The following is a 27,523-nucleotide window of genomic DNA, read 5'->3' as shown; positions in this document are numbered from 1 at the left end:
TGCATTTTCACCCATAAATCTCCACCTTGCTGCCTTGTCCCATTGCAGTGACCATTAGAATAATGCTTGTTGAGATCACAAACATGCGCTACTTTAATGCTGGCCGCATAGCTGGGATGCTGGTGTTCTGGATAGCAAAGTGTCCTGAAAAGTATCAACAATAAAATGGCCTCAGGTTGAGCCAGGGGAGGTTTAGGTTGAAAATTAGGAGATATTTCTCCTCAGAAGGAGCAGCCAGGCGTTGGGACGGGTTGCCCAGGGAGGTGGTGGCGTCACCGTCCCTGGGTGTGTTTGAGGAGAGGTTGGTGCTTGGGGACATAGTGGGTGACACTGGTGGTGGGGTGTTGGACCAGATGGTCTTGAAGGTCTTTTCCAACCTTAATAATTCTATGATTCTATGATAATTAACATTAGGGCTCTCCCCCCTCACTGCGCATGCGCCCCCTCCCTTTGTGTCTATGCATGAGGCGCGGCCACGGCGCGCGCGCGCACCCCCCCCAACCCCCCCCACTCCCCCCCGCCACTCCACCCCGCGCATGCGCACTGCAGCACCGCGCCGCTCCCCGCCTTGCCCCCGCCCCCGCAGCGGCGGCGGCGGCGGCGCACGCGCGGCCGGAGGGCGGGGGGGCGCGCATGCGCAGAGCGCGTTTCCTGGCTCCCTTGTCAGGACCGGGCCGCCCCCCCCAGCGCCCCCCCCCCCTTCCCGGCCTCCGCCGCCCCCGTCCCGGTTTCTTCGGTTTTTTTTTCGGTTCCCGGAGCGGAGTCGCGTTGACTGCCCAGAGTCCGCGAGTCCCGCTCCGGTTCCGTCGCCTCAGGTGAGTCCCGGTGTCTGGGGAGCGGTTGTCGGCCCCCCCCCCCAGGTGCTGAGGGGGGGGGGGGGGGGATGGATGGCGGCGGGGAGGCGCCTCAGGGCCTTGGGGGGAGGCCGGGCCCGGCCCTGCCGCTGAGGGAAAGAGAGGAGAGGGGAGGGGAGGGCTGGGGGGAGGCCTCCTGAGGGGCTGGGGGCTGTGGGGGGGGGATCAGGGCCCGGGGGGGGCTCGGCCGGGCGGGTCCTGCCTCAGCATCAAGTCCCCGGCCCTCTGGCCTCGGCCTCATTCCCCCCACGACCCTGCTGCCACCGTCCTTCCCCCCCCCCCCATGACCTTCCTGCTTCAGCTTCCTTGCCCCCCCCAGACCCTCCTGCCTTGGTTTCCATCCCTGCTCCTCTCCTCCTGCCTTAGCTCAGCCCCCCTGACCCATTTCACCCCCGGTTCCTGTGGGAGCAGGGCAGGGCCGCAGCCAGCCGGCCCCCACCCCATCCCAAAGCAGCTTTGTAACACTCAGGTTGCTGTGGGGCTGGCCCGCGAGGGGTCACCCCCGTGGGAAGGCTGCGCTGGGTGATTCGGGAGGGAGTGACAGCAGCAGGAGGCAGCCCTTTATTGAGGGGTGCTTCTCTTCCCCCTGTTTGAAAGTGGTGTCAGTGCTCTGAAAAGAGGTGAGGTCTAAAAAGAGCCCCTTCCCTCTCTTCCTCTCTTGCCCTCGCTCTCTGTCACACACACGTACGCTGTCTCTAATTCTGAATCAGCATCCTTGCTCGCTGCTTGTCCAGGGATGGCCTCGTGCCACAGATTTTGCACCCCGCTGAGAGCTGACAGCAGCTGAGTCCTGTGCTTCCCGACCTCCAGCTTCTCGGCCTGCATGCTCAAAACGCTTGTGCTGTGTGAAGGTGCAAGGCTTCTGCTCTCTCCCCTTTTAAAAAAGCAATTGACATTCAAGGACAGTTAGCTTTGCATTTGGAAAAGGGGAAAAAAGATCGGGGATGGCTGCATTAAATACCTGGCTAACAAAGTTGTCATAACAGTATCTTTCCTAAATGAGATGCTGAGGTTGGCTGATAGGGAAATACTGGGGGGTTACCACAGATGAAATGTCAAGAATTATACAGCCAATTGCGCTTTCTAGTGAAATGTGAGTTCACGTTTCTAGTGAAATGCAGTTTGTAAGGTTTCATAAAGATTTATCTTCCCAAAGAAAATCCTGTTGTAACTGTCAGACCAGGTGAATGGAAAAAATTGTGCTTTTTTCGATTACCATCACTGCTTTTTTTCTATGAACCTGTTACCAAACCAGAAGACAGCTTGCCACAGGTTCTGGTGCTTGAGACAAGAAGGGGTCATGTCCCTTGGCTAGATGGAAGCTTTGGGAACAGCCTGTGGGTTAGGGACTACAAATTTCTGAGCTAGAAGTTATTGGGGTGGGACAGTGGTGTTCATAGGGCCAGCCTGTGAAATAAATACCAGGGTTGTATTAGAAAGTGTTTTGAAATAGCTGCATTCCTTGGGGAGGGGAGATGGGATATTTTTACATTTTATTTCAGAAAGAGTAGAAAAGGCTGAGCGTTCCTTGTTGGTCGCCCAGCTCTTCAACTTTTCCTGTATATGGAAATGTGCTGCTACCGAATGCTGGCATGTGCTAAAGCGAGATCGTGGAAAACGCAATTTGCAGTCGTGTTTTGCTTATATTAACACACGGAATCCCAAATCATGGCTGCCCAAGGTCAGAGGTAACTCGGATTATGTCAGTGTTCTCACACTAATTAAAAAATAATAATAATTTTGCTTAGGACTGCGTGTAGTTACTAGTTGTGTTTGGTCTGTAGAACGTGATGATTAGAAGAAAAATGAAAACCATGCCAGTTAAAATCATGAACTGGACTTCAAGCTCACATAGCTAAAAGCTATATTTAGAATACATTTAGTGTGTAACTGTAAGTCAGATTTCTTTAGAATAACAGTGCTCGATTTCTTTAAAAAAGAAAAAAAAGAAAAAAACCTTTCCAGTTGTGTGCATTGGTGAGGTATTGTATCATCTGACCCCAAGACTCAGCACTTTCAGCTTCTTTATTAAACTAGCGGAGTGATAGTAACTGCTCGGCTCCTTACGGGCTTACTCATCTCTCATTCACTCCTGAGTTTCTGTTGGACTGCCACTCATTTCCTGTTTGCTTCCAAATTCCTACCTTGTCCTGAAGTCTCCACCCTCTGCTAACATGGCCATACTTGGCTATGTTGTAATTTCAGGCTGTAATGGGTGTGGATGTCTTGGAGTGACATCACAGAGATTTTTCTTTTTAGATGCATATGTAGGGGGAAGAAGACTTTGTACCATCAGCCAAGGAGAAATTGCCCTGAAAATGAGTGGAATATAGGGAAGGAGGAATTGATAAATCCGAGTTGTGTTGTATGCATCGAGCTACGCGCGTTTTAATTATTACAGGTGACCTTGAGTCGTTACAGAGTTATCTCCCATATGTGCGTGCTGCCCTTGATTAACACAGGACATAGAACACGATACGGTATTTTAAACAGCTTTGTAGTCGCTTGGCAGTGCACCTCTGATTGCAGATGTTCAGCACTGTCTTTTACAGCCATAGGTTAAAGAAAAAAATAGGTATTTAGATTAAAAAACTATATATATATATATTTACAGATGAGAAGAACTCAGCTTGTTCTTCCACTGCTTGAATCTCTTGGGGGCAAAATCCTAACTATAAAACAGTGAAGTACTAGGATTAATTTGAAGAAATTACTAATTAATTTATTTCTGATCTTACTTATTTTTCCCTAGGATACATGTAAAATCAAATAACATATCAGCAGATTATAGTTACACATCAGTGTTCTGGACACATCAGTTTAACTTCCCTATTTTCCTATCAAAAGTAGATATCACCGTAGTGCTGGGAGCCTTGATACATATCAGGATTTTGATTCAATTCACTGAGATAAGGCACTAGATCTATTTATTTATAATATTGTAGTTCCACAATTTTAGTTTTGTTCATAAGAACCTCTTCTCTCACCTCTAAGGATATACCAAGAAGCAAGGGCATCTTAGAGCAGTTGCAAATTAATTATAGTGAGCAGAACAGTTAAAATTTATCGGCCTATTGAAGGTATCAAAGTGTGGCAAAAGGAGCTCTTTAGAGGTCTTAGCATATTTACTGAGCAAGTGTCATTGAATTATTATGCTGGGCTGGAGCAACCTTGTGATGAAGAGTGATTTTTGTTCTGATAACTATTAAATTTTGAAGAGTTTTGTTTTCACTTTTACACCTTTCAGCTTTTTCACTTTTTGCAACATAGGAACATCTTTAACTCGGAATGTCTCTGCATCAGTTTTTATTGGAGCCAATCACCTGCCATGCGTGGAACAGAGACCGTACTCGTAAGTACTATGCTGGTTTAATTTAGTCTTTCACCTGTTGTTACCTCTTCGTCAGTGTGTTGATCTTGTAATGTTCTGGATCATGTTTAAGGAAGGTGGGGTCAGATGTACAGTGCTGCATGTTAAGCGCTCCATTTATAATCAAAAAAAGCATGCTACAATCTTCAAAATCTGAGCTTTTAGAGACTTGCTAGTGCCTATTGGTCTGCAGCTCATGAGAGTTTGACCTGGCCCTTACTTTCTTTAACCTTAATAGCATATTTTTCTACTAAAATTTGGATGAAAATGCTCTGTATTTTTGTTCAGTATACTCCTGATCTTGTTAAAACTGTGATTATTTGATATTATCCAGGGATGATAGCTGTTTGGTTACAAGACCTACGTAATTGTCCTGAAAATTGAGAAGACAGGTTTTAGACTGGAAAAGTATGATGTGTATAGTATAAGGATATATCTTTCCATGTCTAATGGTATTAAAAAGCCTTCTGTACTACTAAATTGTTTCTTTCCTTCTTCAAGAGATCGCCATTAGCCCTAATAATCATGAAGTCCACATCTACAAGAAGAGTGGGAACCAGTGGGTAAAAGCTCACGAGCTAAAGGAGCACAATGGACACATTACAGGTAAGAGAACAACGCGCTGTGCCAGACTTTAAATGCGTCCGCCCCCTGCTTTCCCCAGCTGAGCATCTGAACAGGAAATCTGCAAGCGTCGAGTAAGTAGATCTTTTTATAGGTTGGCTTTCCCACTTTATGGAGAGCTTTGCAGCATTTTCCTGGACTGCGTACTGTGAACTTTAGGAAGAAAAGCTCTTCTCTGTTTCCAGACTAGAGTAACTGAGACTTTCTTTCTTAATTATTGCTTATTTTTCATCCCCAATAACGTAATAAGATCAAGCTTTCAGTCCCCTGAAGTAATTTGGTCATGTCATAAACTCTCCTGGTGGTACATGCTGCTCCCTTTCGAGTGCTGGCTTAAAACTTCATGAATTATACAAGTGTTGGTTTCTGGTTTCCGACAGCAATAAATATCCTTTTGTAGGGATTCATTGCACCAAGTTCATATCAGTACATTTTTCCTTCGTCTTTGCTACAGCACTCTGGCAATGGGTTGATAAGTGTTTTAATTACCGCAGCTGCCAAGAGAAACGGTCTTTCCCTTTCTTTGTGCTCATGCAGAAAAATTCGCATCCTCAGTGAGCAAAAAGAGGAGCACCTTTCCAGTCAGGTGCATGAGGAAAGAAAACTTCTAAGAACTGGCTTGACTTTGCAAAGTGAAAAGCAAGATAACAAAAAAAAGCCTCTTTTGCCCATGTTTGGGAAGAGATTGTATTGATTATAATTCATATTTTGACACTTAGTCATTGGTGGCTAGAAATTTGGTCTTTCAAGGAAAGTATCATTCTGAGGTATAATTCCACTCAAAGTGCTCAGTCTTGGACTTGAGGCAAACACTCAGTGAGCACGTTTCACTTCAGACCCGTGGTATCTGTAGAGCCCCAATGAAAATGTAAGAAGGGCTGCCACAACGAGTCACAAGGTGTTAGTTTTAAAAGGTCATTGTTCTATGGTAGTCTTTTATATTACTTCTGTGTGTGTGAGAGATCCTTTTATGAGGGCTTTATTCTCTAAGGAAGTGACTGTAATTAATACAAGCACCTGCCCAAAACAGCAATATCCTTTATTCTGTTCTCAACTCGTTAATGGGCGGAACTGTCTGCCCCACAGCATTTTTGCAGGACCTTTATTCAATTTGTCTGGTTTTTGCTGTCAGAGCACAACTGTACGTGCTCTTTTGTGAAGAGCCACTTGGCTGAATTTACAAATGACATGCTGTTCCCCAAAGATGTTTTTCTGCATTTTTCTTTTACTTGTTGGTGTTAGAGAGAAGCTAAATAACCATGGCTTGGGAAAAGAGCTCACATTGCTTTCCAGCAAGGCATGTACCTTTGGAATACTACGTGCTGTGTTGTCTTAAAGAGTGGACATAAATTGTGGTTAGACACAGGAGAGAGATTGATGAAACTGCCTGTTGCCTCTGACAGGAGGCTGCTGCCACTCTGACTTCTGATCATAAGGGATGAGGTCCCTGATCTGGCCTTCTTGTGTCTTGATTCAGGGATTGGTGGTGAGCTGCTTCTGTTCACTTCTAGTAAGAACATTATTCACTCTTTTTGCAGGGTTAGTTTCCTGCTAAGTTAAAAATCTGAACTTGCCAACAGATCAGAACGCTGGTGCTGGTGCAGGGGAGGTGGTAGGATAAAAAGAGGCTCGATGGTCTCTCCTTCATAAGCAGTGCTAGACTGACTTGTAGAACTGTGTTTTCAGGCTGTCTCAGAATTGGATTTTTAATACTGAGCACAGAAAACAGTCGAAATCTAATTTTGTGGCAGGAGAGTTTAGGATTTCACCCTGCATCTCAAATACGGATGCTAAAGAAAGATGAAAAATAATGCTGCCCTGAGAGTTTCCAGTTAAGAATGTCCTTCGGTGCAGAGGAAAGGGAAGGATGCAATGGCAGGTTTATCAAAGGTTTCATCTGGTTTTATTCTTTGAATGTGTTTCTTTTGCTTGGTAAACTTTTCTTTCTCACAGCACAGCTTAAATAGCAGGGACTAAATGTAAGGATTGTATCAGTACATAAAGGTCAATAACTGCTAACTGGGCGAAAAACACCCCGTTATCTAAACTTTCATGACTGTGGTCTGGCATTGCGCAGACAGCTCTGCTAGAGCTTTGTGCAGAGCTGTAGAATTGCTGGGTTTCAGCTGTTTGCAGCAGCCTCTTGCAGAAGAAGTCAGTGATTTGAAGAGTGCCAGTGGACGGATTTTAGCCAGTCTGCAGAGCTCCACCTGTTGGCCAGCTGTCAGAGCTGGCTTCCTTAGCGGGCAAATTCTCTGTGGAATCCAGAAACTCGGGAGCTGTGATTTTGATGAAAGCTAGATGGAGAACGTGATATCCACAATGCTTTGAAATGGTACCTGGAGAATAAGTGAACAAGGGGAATGGTAACGTAACATTATTAACTGTCTCTGAGGGAGAAGGCTACAAGATTTTCTCTGTTTTGAATTACTATAAAGCAAACAGTAGAAATGGGAAAGATTATTAACGTGAGGTCTGAATTGCAGGTATTGACTGGGCTCCCAAAAGTGATCGCATCGTAACTTGTGGAGCCGACCGTAACGCCTACGTCTGGAGTCAGAAAGATGGCGTGTGGAAGCCAACACTTGTGATCCTGAGAATTAATCGTGCAGCCACCTTTGTGAAATGGTCTCCCTTGGAGAATAAATTTGCTGTAGGAAGTGGAGCTCGACTTATATCTGTGTGCTACTTTGAATCTGAAAACGACTGGTGAGCTGCTTTATTTCCATTTATACCTTTAAGGTCAGCTTGGGAAAACTAAAGCCTGGTGATTAGTGGTAGTAACCAGGTTACTCTTTTAATAATTCTGAAATTTTCATGAAACAGAGCCGGGGATAGACTTCATCAGTTCTTTCACAGACTTCTACATCCTAGGGAAAAGGATTTTTACTTCTTTTCTGTAGCGTAGCACCTGCAGGCCTTTGACTTGGCCTGTTTTCAGGTTTTGCATGCTGGCATGGGTGTGTTCTCATTGACTGCCATAAACATATGTTGCTGTTCTAAAAGTGCTAGAATTTCTGCAGAGTAGAAATTTCTTTAGCACAGCTGTGTGATTGAAAAAAAAGAAGTGCTTTCTCTTGCTCCACACCCTTTCCAGAATGAGTAAAGTCTTCCATATTGATTATTTTGGATCATTTATTGTCATTAAAGAATTCAAGTCTGTCAGTTATCTCCAGGGTGGTCTATTAGAAGATGTTCAAGCTTGTCACCTACCCGTTCTGTCATCTATTGTTACCGTTCATAGATTTCAGACAGGATTAGCACAAATTTCTACCATTGACATTCTTTTCCTCTTTCAAACCTAATGTAGTGCTTCTGGTCTTTAATGGATCTACAGCTATAGCTGTACATATTGGAGCTACGTTTACCGCATCACCTGTAGGTGAAATCAGTATGTTAAGTATCTATTATTTTGGGTAAATGTATAAAAACACAGGTCTCTGTTCCCAGAGTTCTGTGTGCATTCTCCCATATGGAGATGTTAAACAATGAGACCATTGGCAAAATTCTCTTTAGCTTGTTGTGGACTTCTCTGCTTTCCAGTATATTCAGTTATTAATGCTTTTTCTGCCTCACTTGCCTGCAGAAGAATCAAACCCCTCCTGTGCTGAAGACAAATAATTTAATGTGATCCTTAAAACTGCTTCCGCTTGATGGAAGTAAATTCAAAGAAAAATCACCATTATCCCAAAGGCCATCCAGTGAATAACAGATTTCCTTACTACTTTGTAAATGGTTCAAACAAAACCATTTTTTATTATACTTGAAATAATTGAGATAAATCATTGGCAGTTCACCCATTTATGTGTTGGTCTTTATAACTATTGTTCTATTAAACAGTAGAAAAGTTGGCAAGCAAGAGAGGTGACTGTAAAACTTCTTGGAAGGAGCTGGAGAGGAAGTGTACTCAGTGATCTAATAAAATAATGCTCCTTAGCTCAGTATCGCAGTCAAAGCTGTGCAAAACTGTTAAGGACTTCACTCTGATGTGTTATAAAAATTAGTTAGAAGGAGAAAAGGATTCAGAGGAAGATGTGTATATCTAACATTTGGTGGTGGTATTCACAATTTTAATTTAGATAACCACATAGAGTTTGTGGGCTGTAGAAGGGAATATGAAGGATTTGGGCATAACGTGAGTTCTTGTGCTAAACTGATGTGTTTAGTCATTGGCAAGAGGTGATCTTTTTGAGGCACAGTTCTTGGGTTTGGGGGAATCAGGTAAAATATTTTCATCTATAAATCTTCTCCTTTCTTTTAAATTAGGTGGGTGAGCAAGCACATTAAAAAGCCCATCCGTTCCACTGTCCTCAGCCTGGACTGGCACCCCAACAACGTTTTGCTGGCTGCTGGATCCTGTGACTTCAAGTGCAGGTGAGAGAGAATAAAGCACCAGTAAATGAGTTTAGGTCACGGGCTGGCTAGTAACACGAGCATGTTGATCACACATTTGCTATCAAAATAGAAGACAGCTCAGCACATACTGATGTCATTACCAGAATAAAATGTTCAGCCTAAGAGATTTTGACCTGGCTGCTACTGCATGCACAATTTGGCTACTAACATTTATCTCTTGGGGGGTACACCTTAATTTGGTGAACTGGTGGGTTTCTTTGCTAGCAGTGCACAGAAATACCACTCTTATATGTGCAGTGAGTGCTGAGTTGTTAGTCTGAAATTAGACTTACAGGTCCTATCTTGTAGAAAAACACCACTACTAATTATTTAGAGTATTAAAAGCAACATCCTAATGCTGCAGCTTGCAGAGGAGGTACCTGACCTTTCTCTTTCCTGAGTTGCTTGTTCACTCCACTTCTCCTGTGCTAACATTCTTGCAGCCATATCTTGAGTGAGGTCAAGAAATCCATCCACCTGAAACTCAGTGCAACAAAACACCATTTTTGCAGGACACTAGGAAGAAGGCTGGTATAAGCAGATGGGCACGTGAGGCGGATGGGGTAGTTTTTCAAGCTGATTGTGAAGTTACACCATGAGGGATATAGGTTCTGCGAGTTGCTTTGTGCTCTGTGACTGGGGATGCTGCACCAAAGCCTGCATGGGGAACTGTACGCAGAGTGGTTGACTTTTTAATTCATATTTTACTTAACCACTTGTACCTTGAATAATAATGAAAGCCACTTTTCTTAAATTCTTTATGTAATAGGGCAATTTTAAAGCTTCAAAGTGTGTACTAAAAATGACTAAGAAGGAGTGGGAGGGGGAGGTGGGACCAACTACTGCATTCCTTATTTCAGAATGAAGCACGTGCATCTACAGTCAATCCTTTGTTACCTTTTTATGTAAGGAGAGAGGTTAAATGGCAGCTGGGCAAGAAGAGGAGAGTTGTCTCCCTTTCCTGCCTTATCTCCAGTTTTAATTAAATAAACTGTGAATGTTCACTTCCTTTCACTAAAAAAATGTGATGTAAAAAGTAGTCATTCATCTTCCAGAAGCAGCTGCTATTCACATGAGGAATTTTTTTCATGTGTGTTCATAAAGCTTCTTGGGATTCTGACATTAGGTCAGCTGATATGTCTTTGACTTTGGACTTCTGCTGTTTTGTCTCCAAGCCTTGTTCAGTGCTTATTATGTACATTGGATCCCTGATTATTTCCTCTTCCCTACTTTGAGAAACTGGAATTGAATTATTTTCTGTTCATTATGATTTAATTTTTTTTGAAGAAAGTCAAGACATGGTTGTCAATTTTCTAGGTGTGTTTTCTCGAAGACTTACTTTTGTCTATTGTTTCCCATCAGGGAACTCATTCTGTCCTACATCTTTTGTCTGAAAATGGTGTATATTTAAAACACAAACAACAACAAAAAACACTAAAACAGATCTTGGTTTAAAACATTTGGGAAACCTTCTGCTCTCATTTAGATTATACCATAGGATGAACCATTTAATAATATTGCTGCTTTTAGTATAGAAATCTCCATACAGAAATACTAAAGGAAGAAAGGGAAAGTTGAGATTGGTACTGAGCTTGTGTTTCTGTTGCTTCCCCAAACCCATGAAAGAATATTGTCTCTGCTAAATGATGAATAAAAATCTCCAGAATTCCAGTTCTAGGGAATGTTTAGTTACATATTAAAGATGATAAAGATATCTGGGCCTGAAGTATGCATCTGTTCTGATAGGTGGTTCTGAATAAAATTATGCAATGGATCTGCCAGAGCCACTGCCAGCTAATAAGCAGCTAAGTGGGAGACATTTTGGAAAAAGAATGGAGGGCAGAAGAGACTCCAAGTTGATAGGTATTCAGCAGTTTTTTTTGGTGGCTGGCCTAGATGAGCTCCTCTTACATTTGTCTTTAGTAATACACGTAGCTAACAGCACCATATAGGTGTGAATTTTATATTCTTGCTTGAACAACGTTGCTGCAGGAATGAAAATCATTTCCCAATATTCTTTGAAGGCTGGGGCCTTCAAGCTGAGGAAGCGAAGAGACTTTTTTTAAACCAATAGTTATCTTCAAGGTCTCTCACTACTTAGGAATGCTTTTTCTGCCTGGTGTCAAAGGCTGCTGCTTTAAACATCTTGTCCTATTTCCATACATTAAGAGAACCATCCTTTCAGACAGCTCTATAAAAGTAAGTTTGTTGAAGGATTACCATTAGATTATATTTAAACTGATATAGCTGAGCATAATTTTGTACTTAATTCTCTGAAAATCTGTACCTAATATAGCTGCAGTTAAACCCTTCATGTACCAAATGATCAGCTGTATTTGAATAAACTGAATACAGGCACCTTCTGAAGTGCATACCCCACACATGTAAAAGATTTAAATAAAAAAATAAAACAAAACACAACTAGAGTGGTGGTAGAGGAAGCAATGTTTCGTTAAACTCACTATAAAATAATTCCTTTTAGTGTTTGACTGCAACTGTGAATGTTTGACTGATTTTTATTTTTTTTTTCCTTTTTTACTGAAATATTTCTCTGGCAGTAGTATGGCATAGCTCACTTGTTCCTCCTGTTCGATGGACTCTAATCCTATGTTTGTGACGTCCTAGTAACTTCCATGGTAACAGTGGAGAACACCATATTGTGGCATGTCTGAATCATGCAGAAGGAATTTGATGAAAGGGGGAGGCTTTCTATTTAAACATATCTCGAAAATCGTAGTGCTGGGAAAAAACCTATAAAAACATGGTGGTATTTCAGGTTTTCAAGGCATTCTTTCAGTAATGAGCCAGATTAAGGTAGTTCAGAGCCCCTTTGGCGTTTGAACATCTTTTTTTTTTTTTAATTTTTTTCACTGGAATCCTGCTGAGAAGTGAATATTCTTAAAAAGTGGGTAATTTTCTAGGTGTTTGTATTAGTGTCTAGTTATACGTTGTTGGACTGGGTGATCTTGGAGGTCTTTTCCAACCTAAATGATTCTGTGATTGTACCTCTTGGTTTTCCTCTAACTGAAGAATTGACTCTGAGGCTTATTAGCAGTGCAAAAGGATGAAAGGGAAAATCTTAGCAGAGTGGAAAACGTAAGGATATTGTGTGGTTTTGTGCCATCTTCTGGAAACAAGGAGAGGTAAAAAAAAATAGAGCATTTATGAGAAACCTATACACGTTACACCCTTTGTACTGTTGTTTTCTCTCCTTGTCTACTGAATCCTCCCAGCTGCTGAAAGATAATACAGTATTTTATTTTGGTAGAAATAGAATGCGTCTAGTTGCTCCCAATGTGAAATGTATATGCAGCTCCCAGGAGGTTTTTTTAATGTCTGTGTTCATGCAGATTTTTTTTTTATTTGCAGGGTGTTTTCTGCTTACATTAAGGAGGTGGATGAAAAACCAGCCAGTACACCATGGGGCTCCAAAATGCCTTTTGGGCAGCTGATGTCCGAATTTGGGGGCGCTGGAAGTGGCGGATGGGTGCATAGTGTCAGTTTCTCTGCCAGCGGTAACCGCCTAGCCTGGGTCAGTCATGATAGTACTGTGTCAGTTGCTGATGCCTCAAAAAATATGATGTAAGTATGCTCTTTCTGATGGCTATTAAATGTTTGACACTAGAAAGAAGCAGTATGTGGAATGCTGTGCTCGCAGCTACAAGAGGGAAGCTGTGACTGCTATTTCCAGTTTTGACAGTTTTACCGTACGTTCCAGGAGTCTCTTTGAGGCCTACGTAAATAAGGTAGAATTTGTAGAGTTTTAGATTATATAATTCTAGTTTCTTTTAGGAATTCTTCAGTGAGGGCACAGTCATTTGATTTTGAAAAAAAAGGGGGGTTGAGAAAAGCATTTGGGAAAAAAAAAAAAGGGTTCTACTGGTGATATTGGAAACAAATTATTTCCTTGTAAATGGATCCGAGTGACCTGCAGAAACATGCTCGCTCCATAACTAAGACCCTGTGTCCAGTCAGGGTCTGGGAAATAATTTGTTCATTTCATGAAATGTTAATTCCAACCACTGTCCTTCAGACACTGCTGCAGGGTTTCTACTTACACCTTCCAATCCAGCAAAGCATTTTATTAACAATTTCTCCTTCTGTTCCTCATCTTGATGTTGATAACTTCTCAGTCTCTGTGGCTTTCTAACTAAGGAAGAGCTTCCACTTAGATTTTGGTAGCAGAGGTACCTGGTGGATCATTCAGGCATTGCTGTGCTTAATTTTGAATTGTGGTTCTGATGGCTATAGCTGTGTAAGTACCTGGCTAAGGATGTAATTAAGTATAAAGTTCTAGAATTCCTTTTTCATTTATTATAAAAACCACAAAAAATGACCTAATTTAACATACAGGCTTTTTCCTCCTCAAAAGATGATGTCAAACACTAAAACTTCAAGTGCTTTTCTGTTGCAAATCAAACTAATAGCTTTTTCAATTTGAAACTTGGGGGGGGAAGGTATTCTTTTTTAAATTCTGGCCACAGTTTAGGTACAATATTAGATGTTTTCACTTGGAAAAGTTGATTTTTTTTATTTATAGAACTTCCAGGACACTTTATTAGGTCAAAACTTTTTATGAGAAATTGCAGCCTTCTGGTGTCACCTCAGGACAACTGAGCTACACTGACTTCTGTTTCAATAATCCTTGTGTGGGAACAGTCTCTTTAATTTTTTTTTTTGTTGGAGCCAAAGATGTGAGGTTTCACTGAAGTCCTCTAACAAATGTTCTTGTGTTCAGGGTTTCGCAGCTGAAAACAGAGTTCCTCCCACTCCTGAGCGTGTCATTTGTCTCTGAGAACAGTGTGGTGGCAGCTGTAAGTGTCTATTATTTCCTCCTTGTAGAGCGTTTTAGAATTTGGGAGAGTGAGAAACACCATGCGTTGTAAAGTTAGTAACAAGCAAGATCTCCCGTAGTGACAGTCTTTGCATTTCTGCAATTAACAGCAGCAGAATAAAGAAGCTCTGGTGGTTGTGTTTCTTCTCACGCTTTCCTGGTGTGTGGTTGCAGGGCCATGATTGCTGCCCGATGCTTTTTAACTGTGATGACCGTGGCTCGCTGACCTTCATTTCGAAACTAGACATTCCAAAACAGAGCATCCAGCGCAATATTTCCGCCATGGAACGCTTCCGAAATATGGATAAAAGAGCCACTACAGAAGATCGTAACACTACCCTGGAGACACTGCACCAAAACAGTATAACGTGAGTGTCTTGGCCGTCAGGATGAGGGGAAGGAATGCTCTCCTCATCGCTTTGGTTTCACAGGACATACCAAAAAACCTATGAGAGCTTGAATTTGCCATACCATAGGGGTGTAGCTGGTATCCCATTCCCATTTTAGCCTTTCACTGACAGCTGCCTGTTTCTGGGAATTGTGGAAGCTTGTAAAGTTAATCATTAACATTGCATGCATGCTACTTCTGTTTGCTCGTGTTTAATGTGTTCTGTAACTTGAACACAGTTTATCTTATCAAATATGTAAATAATTCACAAGAGGGTGGTAGTACTGCAAAATCCAGTCAGGAGTATTCACCTGAAACAGGAATTCACATACCAACTTACTTCAGATGTTATTTCTGTATGCATTATTTATCAAAAGGGCTGATTCAGGTTAATCGAGTAAAATATCCTTGCATTTAAAAAAGAACACGAGCCCAGAGGATGCTAACGTTTCTGAAGCAATTTGTCTTTTTCCAAAGAAAATGTTTAGACTAGAGCCACCAAGCGATAAAAAAGCTTTCAGCATCCTTTTTCTCTGCTTATTTTTCTGAAGCATTGTACCAAAGATCTAGCATAAGCTCTCTTATACTCATGTTTCCCTTTGGAAGAGTAGGAGTTGAATTCAGCCCAAATTTCCCAGCTTTTTGGCTCTCTGGAATGGGTGTCTGCCTTACAGCTCTCGCTCTCTGTTTTCAGCCAAGTGTCTATTTATGAGATAGACAAACGAGATTGTCGTAAATTCTGCACCACCGGCATTGATGGAGCAATGACCATCTGGGATTTCAAGGTATGCTTTTACTGCCATGTTTATGTGAACTGGTTGCACTGGTGACTTTTTTTTGATCTCTAGGATCAGCCTCCAGGGCTCAACCCTAATGTGAGTTTTATTAGCAGCAGGAAATCCAGCCTGGAATATCAAGACCATTAGTGAATTGCATAAGGAAGACAGATTCAAGATTCAGTGTAAATGCAGATATGCTTTGCTTAGCAGATGGTGCTGATCCAGACTTAATTTTTTAATGGGATCTCTTAGTGTCCCTGTAGGAATCCCACTAATTATTTCCTTTTCCAACCCATACCTTAGCCGCAGTCGGGCTGGAATGATCATTGGTATGACAAGGCCCACTGTCCCTTCTTGCTCCTGTCCTTTTGGACTCTGCTTACTGTCTTTATGCAGAACAGGGCCCTGTCATCTCTTAATTAACTCATCAAAGTAGTTAAAAGTTACCTCAAAGCATTAGAAAATACGCTAAGTATTGTATTCAAAACCTCAAAAGGATTTAATGCACCTGCTTGCTTTGCCAAGGACTGGCCAACAGAGGTCTCTGCTGGCCTCCCCAGGCTGTGCACTGGCTTTTAGGAAAATAATTGTTTATAATACATAATGCCAAAAAGCTGTGGTGGGCACAGGGGCCAAATAAGAAATTGAAGTAATATATGAACTGTCTGAATGCAGTTTCAGGGGGAGGGGGTGGAACCATTGGTCTATGTGTGTGAGTTTGAAATTAATAATTATAGTGGTTTCTGGCTCTTGAATAAGAGTAATCTCAAGTATTGTGTTTGTTTTGCTCTATTTTTCTTAACATCACCCTTCACAGTGAATTATTTGACACCGGATACTGTAGCAGGCTGTGATTTAAAATTTTCTCTCTTTCAAGACCTTAGAGTCTTCTATTCAAGGTCTACGAATCATGTAAAGATGGATTTCCGTGATCTAGCAGGACAAACTGCTTGACAGAATGCAGCTCCCACATCTGCACAAACCCGAAAAGGGAGGAGAAAGGTGGAATATTTGGAAACACTGAGAAAATACAGCTTGGCAGATTTTCTTTTGAATCTAAATTTGGTGAATTGTGTTGGTTTCAAAATCAGCTGTGATTGTTCTTTTTTATTTTTTTCAGTTGGTTGTTTCATTCCATTCTTTACCAAAGCTGCTCCTTAAGTAGTTTATTGCAGGACGTTATGAATCACTAACTTAAAAGGGGAATTTTATGTAAATTGTCTGCTAGAAATAATAATAATAATAAAAAAAAGAAAAACAGATCCTTTGTGTTTCAGTGCTCATTAAGTTATTTTAAAAAGGATATTACAGGAATAAACTCAGATAAAGAGTGTAGAAACCCCCTGAACTGGTGTTTTATCGCCTTAAAACAGGAAGAGTTCATCTTAACTGAAAGTTTCAGGTTAACAGATGAAGATCTAAAGTACTGAAGATCTGGATGTGAAGGTTCAGCGAGGCTTCTTTCAGGGGAATCGTTCCCTTGAGGTGATGATCTTTGAGGATGAGCAGTTTTGTCCTACTGACTCTTAGTTCTGTCTGCCTGGCATTTTCTCCGGTCATAATAATAGCAAATTAACCTGAATGTCTTTTTCATTGTCTGCTTAGTGGGTCGTGGTTTTACAAAGGCAAGTGACCAGAACTGTGTGTAGGTACCTCTGGGAGTTGTACAAAGACTGCTCACAGCGTGGTGCCAAGGATACGGTGTGGAAGGCTGCGTGTGGAAAGTGAGGCGAAAATCTGCTGAGTCGGATCTTTAGGGAAGACAAATTAAAAAGCAAATCACTTTGTAAGCCCGTGAAGCTGCACAGACCTGCACGTCGTGTTAGAGCCGAGTGCTCAGCCCATAAAGCTCTGTGTTTATAATGACCGGTGGAGAAATGAAGCACGTTTAACAGAGGTAACAGCACACACTGGCTTCTGCACAGATCCTTTGTCTCCAGGTGACAGTCTTTTGAAGCTCAGTTCAGTTTGGTAGCTCGCTGAGGCAGCTGCACATAACTTATTTTATTCACACAGTCCAGTTAAGATTAACTGTACTGCTGCCTTGAGGCTCGCTTCAGGCCGTGCTTGGGAGGGGATTACCTGGCTCAGAGCATTGCTTTATAAGGCCTAAGACTTGTCACTTCTGTTGAAAATGCAGAAGTGTCTTAAAAAAAACCACAACCCTATGACTAAATTTTACCACTTCCTCTGGAACCGGAGTGTTTCTTCATACACTGCTCATTTCTTAGCTCTGAGTGATTGAAGAGGAAGGGTGGCAGGCAGGCTCACAAAGCTGACAACTGCTCGTGTTCTGAGTGAACCACGTCCCTCGCAGAGCTGCATCCTTTTCAGGTGCAGCTTTTGTTGCACCCAGGGCACGGATTATTTTCCTTTCGGTTTTCTTTTGTCTCCCGCCTTCTTCCCCTGGCAATCAAATGTGGCTTTGCAATTTCCTCTCCTTTCTAAATGTAAAATAACGGCTGTTTTAACTGCTTACTCAGCTTGCAGTCTCGTGGTCTGCTGTGTACGATGATATGGGGGACGTTGGGTTTATCAGCCAGGACACAGCACTAATGGAGTTAAATGTCTTCTGGATCAAAGTGACACTGCCAGCCTTGGAGGATGGACAGAGGGCATGGGCTTGGATTTGTTCATCTCTGCAGACTGTGGTAGACACTTACATCTCACAGGAAGTAGTGATTTTGTTTCTGAAGTCATTTTTGAATGTGTGCAGTTTAATTTCCAAGATATGTAGTAAAAACTGTGTTCTCAAAGATACGGCCCAAATAATAGAAAAGAGAAAAAAATCATCTAAAGAGATGGTGAAGAAAATGGGTCTCTACATTTTGCCGTGTTCTTTTTCTGCATGAACGAGCCAGAGAAGGTAAAAGGAGCCACCAAACTGACATTTGATGAAACTGCCCTAGGTTACTGTCTGAGAGAAACGGCTCTGCTAGGAATCTGCGGTTAAAAACAGAGCGGAGATCTTTATGTTAGAAAAGGACAGAGCGAGGGGAGTAAAAACAACTCCAAAATAAGTGTTTCACCTTAAAACTGTCCCGTGGGTGGGGAGGGGAGAGCTCTGCACCTTGTGTGCTGGCTGAGGGCTGGAGGTGATGCCTGGCAGCATGTCCTGCTGCCACCCCACGTGAGGGCAGCTGCTTTGTTTGGCCTCTGCCGTTCTCTCACTTTCCTCCCTCATCTCTAACCCCCTCGGGGTGTCCTCGTGTCCAGCACGGTGAGGATTCACCCCTGCATTTTAACTAGCTGCAGCACCAGGCTCGCTAGCACGTGCTTGCTTGTATGTGCTGGGGTTAACGGTGCCCTTGAAAGCAACTTCACAAGAAAGCTGGTGGTTTTGTAGTCTTAATTACAGGCTGGCTGCTGGCTGCATATGCTCGCTGCTCCGCGCCAGCTCGCAGACTGTTAGGGGCAGGGATCGGGGCTGCGCGCGAGCAGGGATGCCAGAGACTGTTCCCAGGAGCCCGTCTGAAAACTCCGCGTCTCCGAACAAAAAGATGGGGAATTACTGCCCCTTTTCATCCCTTTTTCCCACCTCCAAAATCATTCCCAGCAAAAAAAAAAACGTTCTGGCATCTCCCCTGTCTGCACAGGGGGTGTTTCTGCAGAGAGGCCCCAGGCTTTCCACGACAAGCGGGCGCAGGAGGATCCTTCTGCTCAAGGAGGCGGTGGTGAAAGCAGTTACGTGGCTTAGTCAGACCTCGAGTGGGAGCTGGGGAGAGATCCAGCAGGGCTGCTCCTTCCTCCCCGGGCTCGGCAGCACTTGCTGAATCCCCCGTGGGCGGCCGAACCCCGGGGAAGCCCAAGCAGCGCTCGGAGCCCGTGGGACTCCGAGCAGCTCAGGGAAGAGCCACAGCGGGAGCAGCCTCGAGAAGGAACGAGGAAATGCCACGGGAGATGAGGATGTGCTCTGCAGGAGGTGCTGGGGTGAGGGTGATGCTCCTCTCTGCTGGGCAGTGAGGTCCCCTCCTGTCCTGTCCTGTCCTGCTCAGAGGAGAGCTGCTGCTCTTGGCACGAGGCTTTGCAGGGCTGAGCAGCGGGATGCCGGAAAAACCTGAACTCTCCTGGTTGAGGATAGATTCAGAGCAGTTCATAGCCATGCGAGGACTGGAGGAAATCTGCAGGCAGAAGGAAAAACTTCAGAAAGGGGGCTAATGGGCTTTAGGATCAGGGGAGAGATGAGCTACCTGCTCAGTGCCACCCCACAGAGCTTTACCTACAGCAGACCTGTAACTTGGGGATTAATTCTGTGGTTTAACGACTACGAGGTTATCACATCCACCTCTTGCAGCTGGGAAATGCCACCAGGACCCTGTCCTCCCCCTGTGAGACCCCGATGTGCTGCTGTCCAGGTTCTGCAATGCGATCAACCCCTCCCTGGTTACTTTTGGGGTCAGAGGGGAGTGCGTCCCCGTGCGTGACTTCACCCAGCTCACAGCAAGGCACCAAGAAGCCGAAGCCTCGCTTCTTTCCCAGCTCTTTAATTAGGAGTCTCCCGGAGAACGGGATTGAAACCAGCTGGCCCTGAAACAGGAGAAAAAATAAAGGGGTGCAGGGGGGCGTAGGCGCACGGTGCAGCCGCCTCGGTCCCGCTGCGCCCAGCGGGATGCAGGAACCGGCACCCAGCACGGCGAGGTCCTGCTGAGCCCCAAACCTCCCCGTGCAACGCTGCCACGCGCTTCTCCCCGCGGGTGGGCTCTGGCACGAGGTGGGCTGCGGTCCTCCTGCATCTCCAGGAGCATCCCGGGGCGGCGGCGTGGCCGGCAGCCCGTCCACGTGCGGCGGCCGAGAGGCCTCGGTGCTGGCAGGGGCAGGGCGGCCGCCGAGCAGCTCCGCGCTCCCCCAACGCCCACGTTGAGGAAGTGGTTGCGTTTCTCGGAGAGGAAAAGGGAAGTCGGGCTGCCTCCGCGGGGCAGCCAGCAACTCCCCCTCGCTCGCTCGCTTGCTCCCTGCCTGCTGCCCGGTTCGTGTCGACTGCCCAGAGTCCACGAACTCCGAGGTAAGGAGCGGGGAGGTTGTCAGGAGAGCTGGCTGCGCCCCGGGGGCACCTCGCGCCCCGGCTGCTGAATTTGGGGAGGGGGCGAAGCCCTGATGGGATTGGGGCCAATTTGGGACTGGGGTGGGTTGAGGCAGCGCCTCGCCGCTGGGTTTTGTCCCCGTGGTGGTGTTTAGGGGGGTTGTTTCCAGCTTTGGTGGAGAGTTTTGAGGGTTGTTGTCTTGTCTGAGGCTGGGGAGGTTTGGGGTGCTGGGGAGGGTGCCCCCGGAGGGGCTGGGGGCAGCAGAGCGGGAGCTGGGGGCGATGTGTCCTCGCCTCCCCAGCCACCAGCAGCCTCCAGCTTTGCCCAGGATGAGGAAGAGGAGGGTTGGAGCTGCCCCTTGCTTGCCCCCTGCATGCCTGGGGGGCATCGATGGCTCCCCAAGGCCGGGCTGGCTCCTGGGGTACCCGCACTGACAGCGAGGCACGGGGACGGGTGTCCCCCCTGGGATGGTTGCACCGGGATGGGTGACACCCCACAGGCACCACGGGGAGGAGAAGGGTGCTCAGGGGGGGGCCGTGCTTCGGCCTCAGGGCTCGGCAGAGGATGAGGGGTGCTGGGGGGGGCCGGTGGCTGCACGCCAGGCTCGGTGGCTCGGGCAGAAGTGAAAACGGAGCAGCTCCAGCGCGCGGCTTCCTCCCGCTCGGCCCCTGCCAAGGTTTGGTTATCTCCTCCAAGGATGTTTCCCAACTTCTCGGCGCCTCGGGGCTGAGTGGGGAAGATAACTGAGCTGCAGCAGCCCCAGTCCTGCCTTCTGTTCTCCCCAAAAAGCCCCTTCCCTCCCTCCAGATCCTCTGCGTCCGAGCAGGGGGAGCAGGGGACGAGGGCAGCCCCGGATTTTGGGGCATCTCCCTGCACAGCTCTGGCTGGGACGTGAGCAGGGGAGCAGCGAGGCTGCCAGCCCGGCCGCTGCGGGAAGGAGACGTAAGCTGCTGACGGGTGCAGCCGCGGCCGAAAGCCGAGTTTCTTTCTTGAGAGCTTCCGCTCCCCGCTCCGACGGCTCGGCAGCGGAGCCCTGCCCGGCAGAGCTGGGGCTGAGCGTGAAAAATGAGCCCAGCGAGGAGGAGGGAGAAGCAGGCAGCTTCCCAGGCCTCGGAGCATCCAAACCCACCAAAAAAAAAGAGAAAAAAAAAAAAAAAGAAGGCATTGCTGTTTCCTTACAGCACATTTCAGCAGGAAATCGATGCCTCACGCCCCTGCCTCCCGCCCCGGAGTGCTGTCAGCCCGATGCAGCACATTTTTTGGCTCCAGACCTTTTGCAATCCAGCAGCATGGCCCCCGTCCATCGGTTTTATTCGGTGTTCGTGGTGCAGCTCCGTCCCCTTGGGGGCTGCCAGGTCTCCTCCGGGCTCAGGGTGAGGTTTTTGGGGTGAAGCTGCACCGGGGTGTGCTGTGGGGGACCAAGCGAGGCTCACGCTCGGGTGCTGGTGGCGGTGCTCAGCTGGGCAAAAAAACCCTCCGAGGCTCGCAGGCACCAAGGGGGGAGCTCCAGGAGGGGGCCTGCACCCACCCATGGGTGCCTGAAACCCCACAGCACCCGCGGGGCTGGGTCAGGGGGATGCCCACATCCATCCCCAGTGGGGTTGGGTGTTTTTGGGGTGTGTAGGGGCAGGGTGCACACCCTTTATCGCCACCGGGATTTCTCTGCGTGCGAGCTCAGGTGGTGGAGCTCCAGATTTCCTTTCCGCCCAAGGGACGGAGCTAGGAGGGACTTCTTTCCTTCCCCTGCCAGGTTTTTAGCTGCTGAAATAAAACCAGCAACGCTCTGGGAGCGTTCCCAAAACACCAAAACCCTTCCCCCTTTACATTTTGCCTGGGTGCCCCCTAAATTCATTGCGTTACCCCAGCCCCGTGGCCGAGGGGCTGCCCCCAGCACCGTTCTGGGAGGCACGGGGAGCTCAGCACTGTGCCACCGCCCCATCCCACAGCTCCTGGCAGCGGCCAGGGGAAGGGATTAGTCACGGGATGGGACGGAGGCGCCTCCGCCGCCCGGCGCCTTTGGCTCTCCCGAAATGAGAGGCGGGGAGGGAGCGTGGTGGAGCAGGCAGAGGGAGGGGGTGCTGAGCACCCTGGGGACCCCACGGTGGGCTTGGGGCTGGCAGCGGGGTCTCGGGGTGCCCGGGTGGCTGCTGGCTGTGCCGACGTGGTTAGGAAGTGGCCGGGAGCCGTCCCCTCGCCACCTTCCTGCGTTATCAGGGCGTTATCAGGGTGTTATCAGGGAGCCCCCGCTTCCTCCAGCCTCTCCGGGCTCCTGTCAGGGACTGTGGGGCTGGGGGGGGTCGGTCCTGGCCTTGCTCAGGCAGGCGGTGAGCTTGGGAAGCCCCTTCCAGGGGAATTTTTTTGGGGTGGTGGAAAGGGGACGTTTCCCGCTGGGGTTGTCCCCGTGGCCGGAGGAGCATCCTGAGCTCTCGTCCCACCCGCAGCGAGCTCGCCATGGCCTACCACAGCTTCCTGCTGGAGCCCATCAGCTGCCACGCCTGGAACAAGGATCGGACCCGTAAGTACTGACCCCAACCCCACTGGGACCTCCTCACACCAAGGCCCAAATCCCCAAATCCCCAGGGAATCGTCAGATACACCGGGGTGGGCACAGGCACCCCGCATCCCCACCGGGGCTGAGCAATGTCCCCTAGGATGGTGTGGGGTTGGACTTGGGGATGTGGGTCCTGCTGTGGATGGATTTTGGGGATGGGAGGTGTCCCCCCTTCCCCGCCTTGGACCCGCTGATGGGACGGAGCCCACGCAGGGGGTGTCAGCATGGGGAGGGATGGTGAGAGAGGAGGAGAGCGGAGAGGAGCGGAGGAGTTCTGTGGGTGATTCATGGCCGATGGCATTTCCCGGCCTCGGAGCGGGGGATGTGGGAGAGAACAAAAAGGGCTTTCTGTGCCGGGCAGGCGGGGCAGGATGGGGCCAGGCAGGCGATGAGCACCCGCAGCCATCCCAAAACAACATCCCAAAATGTCCCAAAACATCCCCAAACATCCCAAAACATCCTGTCCCATCCCATCCCACGGGTCCCCTGGGACCACATCGCCGCTTTAGGGCCCATGGGGCCGGGCAAACCCCACCGAGCCGGGGTGACGGGGACACTGGGGACACAGGGAGCCTGTCCCCGTCACCAGCAGAGCCGTGACCCCGGTGGGGGCCCTGCCCCGGCCACTGTTTCCCTCCTTCCCCAGAGATCGCCCTGTGCCCCAACAACCACGAGGTGCACATCTACCGCAAGGACGGCGCCAAGTGGAGCAAGGTGCATGAGCTGAAGGAGCACAACGGGCAGGTGACGGGTGAGAACCGGGGGCTGAGGGGATGGGGATGGGGATGGGGACGGCCGGGTCCCAGCCCCACTCGGTGGCAGCAGAGGATTCGGGATGGGGTGGCGGAGAGGGTGGAGAGGGAGCTGGTTGAGTGTGGTGCTCCTGGGGCCTGATCCGGGGGGTCAGAGGGTGCCCAGGGATGGGATGGGGTGGGGTGGGAAGAGGTGGGAGGGATGGGATGAGATGGGATGGGATGGGATAGGATGGGATAAGATGGGATGGAATTGAATGGGATGGGTTGGGGAGGGATGGGAAGAGATGGGACGGGATGGATGGAATGGGATGGGGTGGGATGGGACAGGATGGATGGGGTGGGGTGGAAGAGGTGGGAGGGATGGGATGGGATGAGAAGAGATGGATGAGATGGGACGGGATGAGATGGCACAGGATGGATGGAATGGGATAGGATGGGATGGGAAGAGGTGGGAGGGATGGGATGGGATGAGATGGGACAGGACGGGATGGATGTGATGGGAAGAGGTGGGAGGCACGGCATGGGGTCAGAGAGCAGGCAGAACATCTCTGCCTTCGGGTGGCCTCCATCCCCACGTGGCCTGTCCCCATCCCATCCCCACGGCTCCCCCCGTGCCACCACCTCCCCTTCTGCCTTCCAGGCATCGACTGGGCCCCTGAGAGCAACCGGCTGGTGACCTGCGGGACCGACCGCAACGCCTACGTCTGGACCCTGAAGGGCAACGTCTGGAAGCCCACCCTGGTCATCCTGCGGATCAACCGGGCCGCCCGCTGCGTCAAGTGGTCCCCCAAGGAGAACAAATTCGCCGTGGGCAGCGGCTCCCGGCTCATCTCCATCTGCTACTTCGAGCAGGAGAACGACTGGTGGGGCTCGGCCGGGGGCTCGTGGGGTCCTTTGGGGTGGGACGGGGGAAATAGGTGGGTGGGGAGAGGGGTGGGTGGATGAGGAGATGATGGATGGATGGTTGGGTTGGGTTTCATTGGGTTGGGTTGGGTTGGGTGGTAGGAGACACGAGGATGTGGAGGTGATACAGGAGGAGATGGGGGAGATGGAGGAGGACGTAGATGAGGAGACTGATGGGGAGATGGAAGGAGGTGCCCAAAACCCACTGCTGGGGTTGTTGCACTCCCCGTGCCTGGCTGCTGTCACAGCCTGGTGGCCCAGAGCAGTTCCTGGGGGGACACCCGGAGCCCTGACCACCCCCAGCCCTCCGCCAGCACAGGGGGGGGTGCCCGGGGGCTATTTTGGGAGGGCACCAACGCCGCTGCTCTCCCCGCAGGTGGGTCTGCAAGCACATCAAGAAGCCCATCCGCTCGACGGTGCTCAGCCTGGACTGGCACCCCAACAACGTCCTCCTGGCCGCCGGCTCCTGCGACTTCAAGTGCCGGTGAGGGGCAGGGAGACAGCGAGGGGGGGACCCCAGGGGTGGTGCAGGGGGTCCCCATCCCGACACAGCATGGGACAGAGGCCGGGGGAACCTCACGGCTCATTCTCTTTCCCCTCGCCAGGATCTTCTCCGCCTACATCAAGGAGGTGGAGGAGCGGCCGAGCCCCACGCCGTGGGGCTCCAAGATGCCCTTTGGGGAGCTGATGTTCGAGTCGAGCAGCAGCTGCGGGTGGGTGCACAGCATCTGCTTCTCGGCCAGCGGCGCCCGCGTGGCCTGGGTGAGCCACGACAGCACGCTCTGCCTCGCCGACGCCAACAAGAAGATGGCGTAAGGAGGGCTGGGGGGCACGGGGGGGAGCTGGTGGGGGGAGTTTTGCCGTGGGTGCCACCACGGGGTGGGCTACGGGGCGTGGGGATGTGTGGCTGCGTGGGTTTGGGGAGCTGGGGTGAACCCCAAAGTGATGGGGAGATGGAGGTGGCATGGGGAGGTGGGGAGGGACTGAGTAGTGCTGGATGGAGATGGAGGAGGAGGAGGAGGAGAAGAAGGCTCTTCCACCCGTGTCACAAGCTGTGCCAGGCTCAGCACAGGGCCTTATCTCCCTTTTTACGGCTTGCTCTCCCTCGCAGCGTCGCCTCCCTCTGCACCGAGACCCTTCCCCTCCTGGCCGTCACCTTCATCACCGAGAACAGCCTGGTGGCCGCGGTGAGTCCGGGCTGGCTTTGAGGGCGGGCGCCACACCGGGGTGGTGCTGAGCGGGGCTGCGTCTCCCCCCCTACCAGGGCCACGACTGCTACCCCATGCTGTTCACCTACGAGGAGGGCCAGGGCACGCTGACCTTCGGGGGGAAGCTGGACGTCCCCAAGCAGAGCTCCCAGCGTGGCCTCACCGCCCGCGAGCGCTTCCAGAACCTGGATAAGAAAGCGAGCTCGGACACCTCCAACGCCACGCTGGACACCGTGCACAAGAACAGCATCAGGTGCACGACGGGGAGGGCTGGGGGGGGGACAGATTTGGCTCTGGGTCACCCTGAGGGTGCTGAAACCAGAGCATCATCCCCTGGCTGTGCTCCTGTTCTGCCCTGGGGGGATTTGGGGTGGTCTGGGCAGCCCCGAGGGCTCCAAGCTGACCCCCCCGCTGCCTCTTTGTGCCCCACAGCCAGATCTCCGTGCTGGTGGGGGGGAAAGCCAACTGCTCGCAGTTCTGCACCACGGGGATGGACGGTGGCATGAGCATCTGGGACGTCAAGGTGAGGTGTCCCCATTGTCCCCCCCCCCAGCTGGGAGCATCCAGCGCCAAACCCTCATCAGGCGGAGCTCTAATTGCAACCAGTGCCCCCTCGGTGCGCTCAGGAAGGGGGCGTCTTGTCCCTGGGGTCCTGGCTGGGATCTCCTTCGAGCCGGGGTTTGGTGGGGGGCACTTTCCTGCTCACCATCAGAGGGGGGGTGTAGCCAGCCGGGCTGGGGCATCCATCCCCTTGCGCAGGGATCGAGCACCCTCTCCTGGCTTCAATTTTTGCCCTCAGGGCTTGAAAAATGGGCTTAAACAAGACCAAGTTGGGACCTCCCGGTTCCACCAGCAGCAGCCACCCTAGGGGACAGCCCCCTTTTACCCCCCACCCACCCCCAGGGCTCTGCTTGCCTTGGAAAGCCACACGCAGGCGGTCACCGACCCCTCGTTTCGTTCCAGAGCCTGGAGTCGGCGCTGAAGGACCTCAAGATCAAATGAAGGAGGCAGCCGGGAAGGTGTCCGGCCGCCAGCCCCCCCCTGCTCCGCTGCTCTGCCTGCTTTGTCCCCGCGCCACGCGAGCCCCCCGCGAGCCGCCCGCGCTCCCCCGGCTGCCAGCCAGCCCCGCGGCTGCTCTGACACGAAGATAAAGGTGGTTTCATTTGTTATTTTTTACTATTTTTGTTACCATCCTAACTGATGCTGGTCATACGTCGCTTAAAGAAGTAAAAAAAAAAAAAAATAAAGCAGAGATTTTTTTTTTCCTGTGTATATCCAACGATGGTTTTGCTCCTTTTTTTAATTTTTTTAAGCTGAACCAACCCGGCCCTTTTCAGCTCGGTATCACGGGCCGGCTGGCACCTTTGGTTGCAGTGTGGCCAGCTGCTAAATCCAGCTCTCACTCAGGATACGAGCAGTCCCTCATCACAGCAGGAAAACAAAGCCTCTCTGCTGTTCCTGAGCGCCAAGGATATGGGATCCTTTTCAGAAGCTGTAAGAAAAGTGGATAAATACTTGTGCATTTCAAAACAGGGTTTGATTGCAGGTGCTAAACAATGAGCACAGGGCATCAAGTAGAGATTAAGTGCTTGGAAAAGTTGGCCAGGCAAGAGTTCCTCTCAAATCTTGCTTTGGGTTTACGCCTTTCCCTGCCTTTATCCCCGTGCAGAGCTGACCCAGCCTCCCTGTACCAAGAAAGCAAATTCCCCCTGTGGTTTGAGCTCACAGTGAGGTTCCCCACGGCACATCTCTCTGCCACATCCTCCCAGCAGAGTCCTTGCAGACACGGCAGGGTCACACACAATAAATGGCAGCGTTTGTCCTCCTGCATCCTCAGCTGT

The 27,523-nt window shown here is 49.1% G+C and overlaps 2 protein-coding genes across 3 annotated transcripts; both read left to right on the top strand.

Moving 5' to 3' along the window:
• Positions 1-682: 682 nt before the first annotated feature.
• On the top strand, positions 683-16,506 carry ARPC1A (actin related protein 2/3 complex subunit 1A). Of its 2 annotated transcripts, none has more exons than XM_032197615.1 (10): positions 683-815; positions 4,125-4,206; positions 4,726-4,830; positions 7,335-7,557; positions 9,115-9,222; positions 12,613-12,825; positions 13,982-14,057; positions 14,252-14,445; positions 15,160-15,250; positions 16,122-16,506. In XM_032197615.1, exons 2-10 carry the CDS (start codon positions 4,143-4,145, stop codon positions 16,158-16,160), a joined length of 1,113 nt encoding a protein of 370 aa, XP_032053506.1. In that variant the 5' UTR covers positions 683-815; positions 4,125-4,142; the 3' UTR covers positions 16,161-16,506. The 2 variants fall into 2 exon arrangements, with proteins under 2 accessions (XP_032053506.1, XP_032053507.1); XM_032197616.1 differs by having other exon boundaries at positions 4,102-4,206.
• A 3,609-nt stretch (positions 16,507-20,115) lies between these two features.
• On the top strand, positions 20,116-26,925 carry ARPC1B (actin related protein 2/3 complex subunit 1B). Its single transcript, XM_032197611.1, has 10 exons — positions 20,116-20,246; positions 22,707-22,780; positions 23,463-23,567; positions 24,212-24,434; positions 24,851-24,958; positions 25,080-25,286; positions 25,586-25,661; positions 25,739-25,935; positions 26,115-26,205; positions 26,646-26,925. The coding sequence occupies exons 2-10, from the start codon at positions 22,717-22,719 to the stop codon at positions 26,682-26,684; spliced, it is 1,110 nt and encodes a 369-aa protein (XP_032053502.1). The 5' UTR covers positions 20,116-20,246; positions 22,707-22,716; the 3' UTR covers positions 26,685-26,925.
• Positions 26,926-27,523: the final 598 nt, after the last annotated feature.

This window comes from Aythya fuligula, chromosome 15 (genome assembly GCF_009819795.1).
Source record: "Aythya fuligula isolate bAytFul2 chromosome 15, bAytFul2.pri, whole genome shotgun sequence".
In the NCBI taxonomy this organism is placed as follows: domain Eukaryota; kingdom Metazoa; phylum Chordata; class Aves; order Anseriformes; family Anatidae; genus Aythya; species Aythya fuligula.
The sequence above is the reverse complement of the archived record's forward strand: the minus strand, read 5'-3'. Positions and strand labels throughout refer to the sequence as shown.

Bases quoted from the DNA above. Each gene is read 5' to 3' on its own strand.
- ARPC1A (XM_032197615.1), top strand. From the start codon at position 4,143: ATGTCTCTGCATCAGTTTTTATTGGAGCCAATCACCTGCCATGCGTGG. The intron at 12,826-13,981 runs GTAAGTATGCTC...TCTTGTGTTCAG, and splicing joins GATGCCTCAAAAAATATGAT to GGTTTCGCAGCTGAAAACAG. The intron at 14,446-15,159 runs GTGAGTGTCTTG...CTCTGTTTTCAG, and splicing joins CTGCACCAAAACAGTATAAC to CCAAGTGTCTATTTATGAGA.
- ARPC1B (XM_032197611.1), top strand. From the start codon at position 22,717: ATGGCCTACCACAGCTTCCTGCTGGAGCCCATCAGCTGCCACGCCTGG. The intron at 23,568-24,211 runs GTGAGAACCGGG...TCTGCCTTCCAG, and splicing joins GCACAACGGGCAGGTGACGG to GCATCGACTGGGCCCCTGAG. The intron at 24,435-24,850 runs GTGGGGCTCGGC...CTCTCCCCGCAG, and splicing joins TTCGAGCAGGAGAACGACTG to GTGGGTCTGCAAGCACATCA.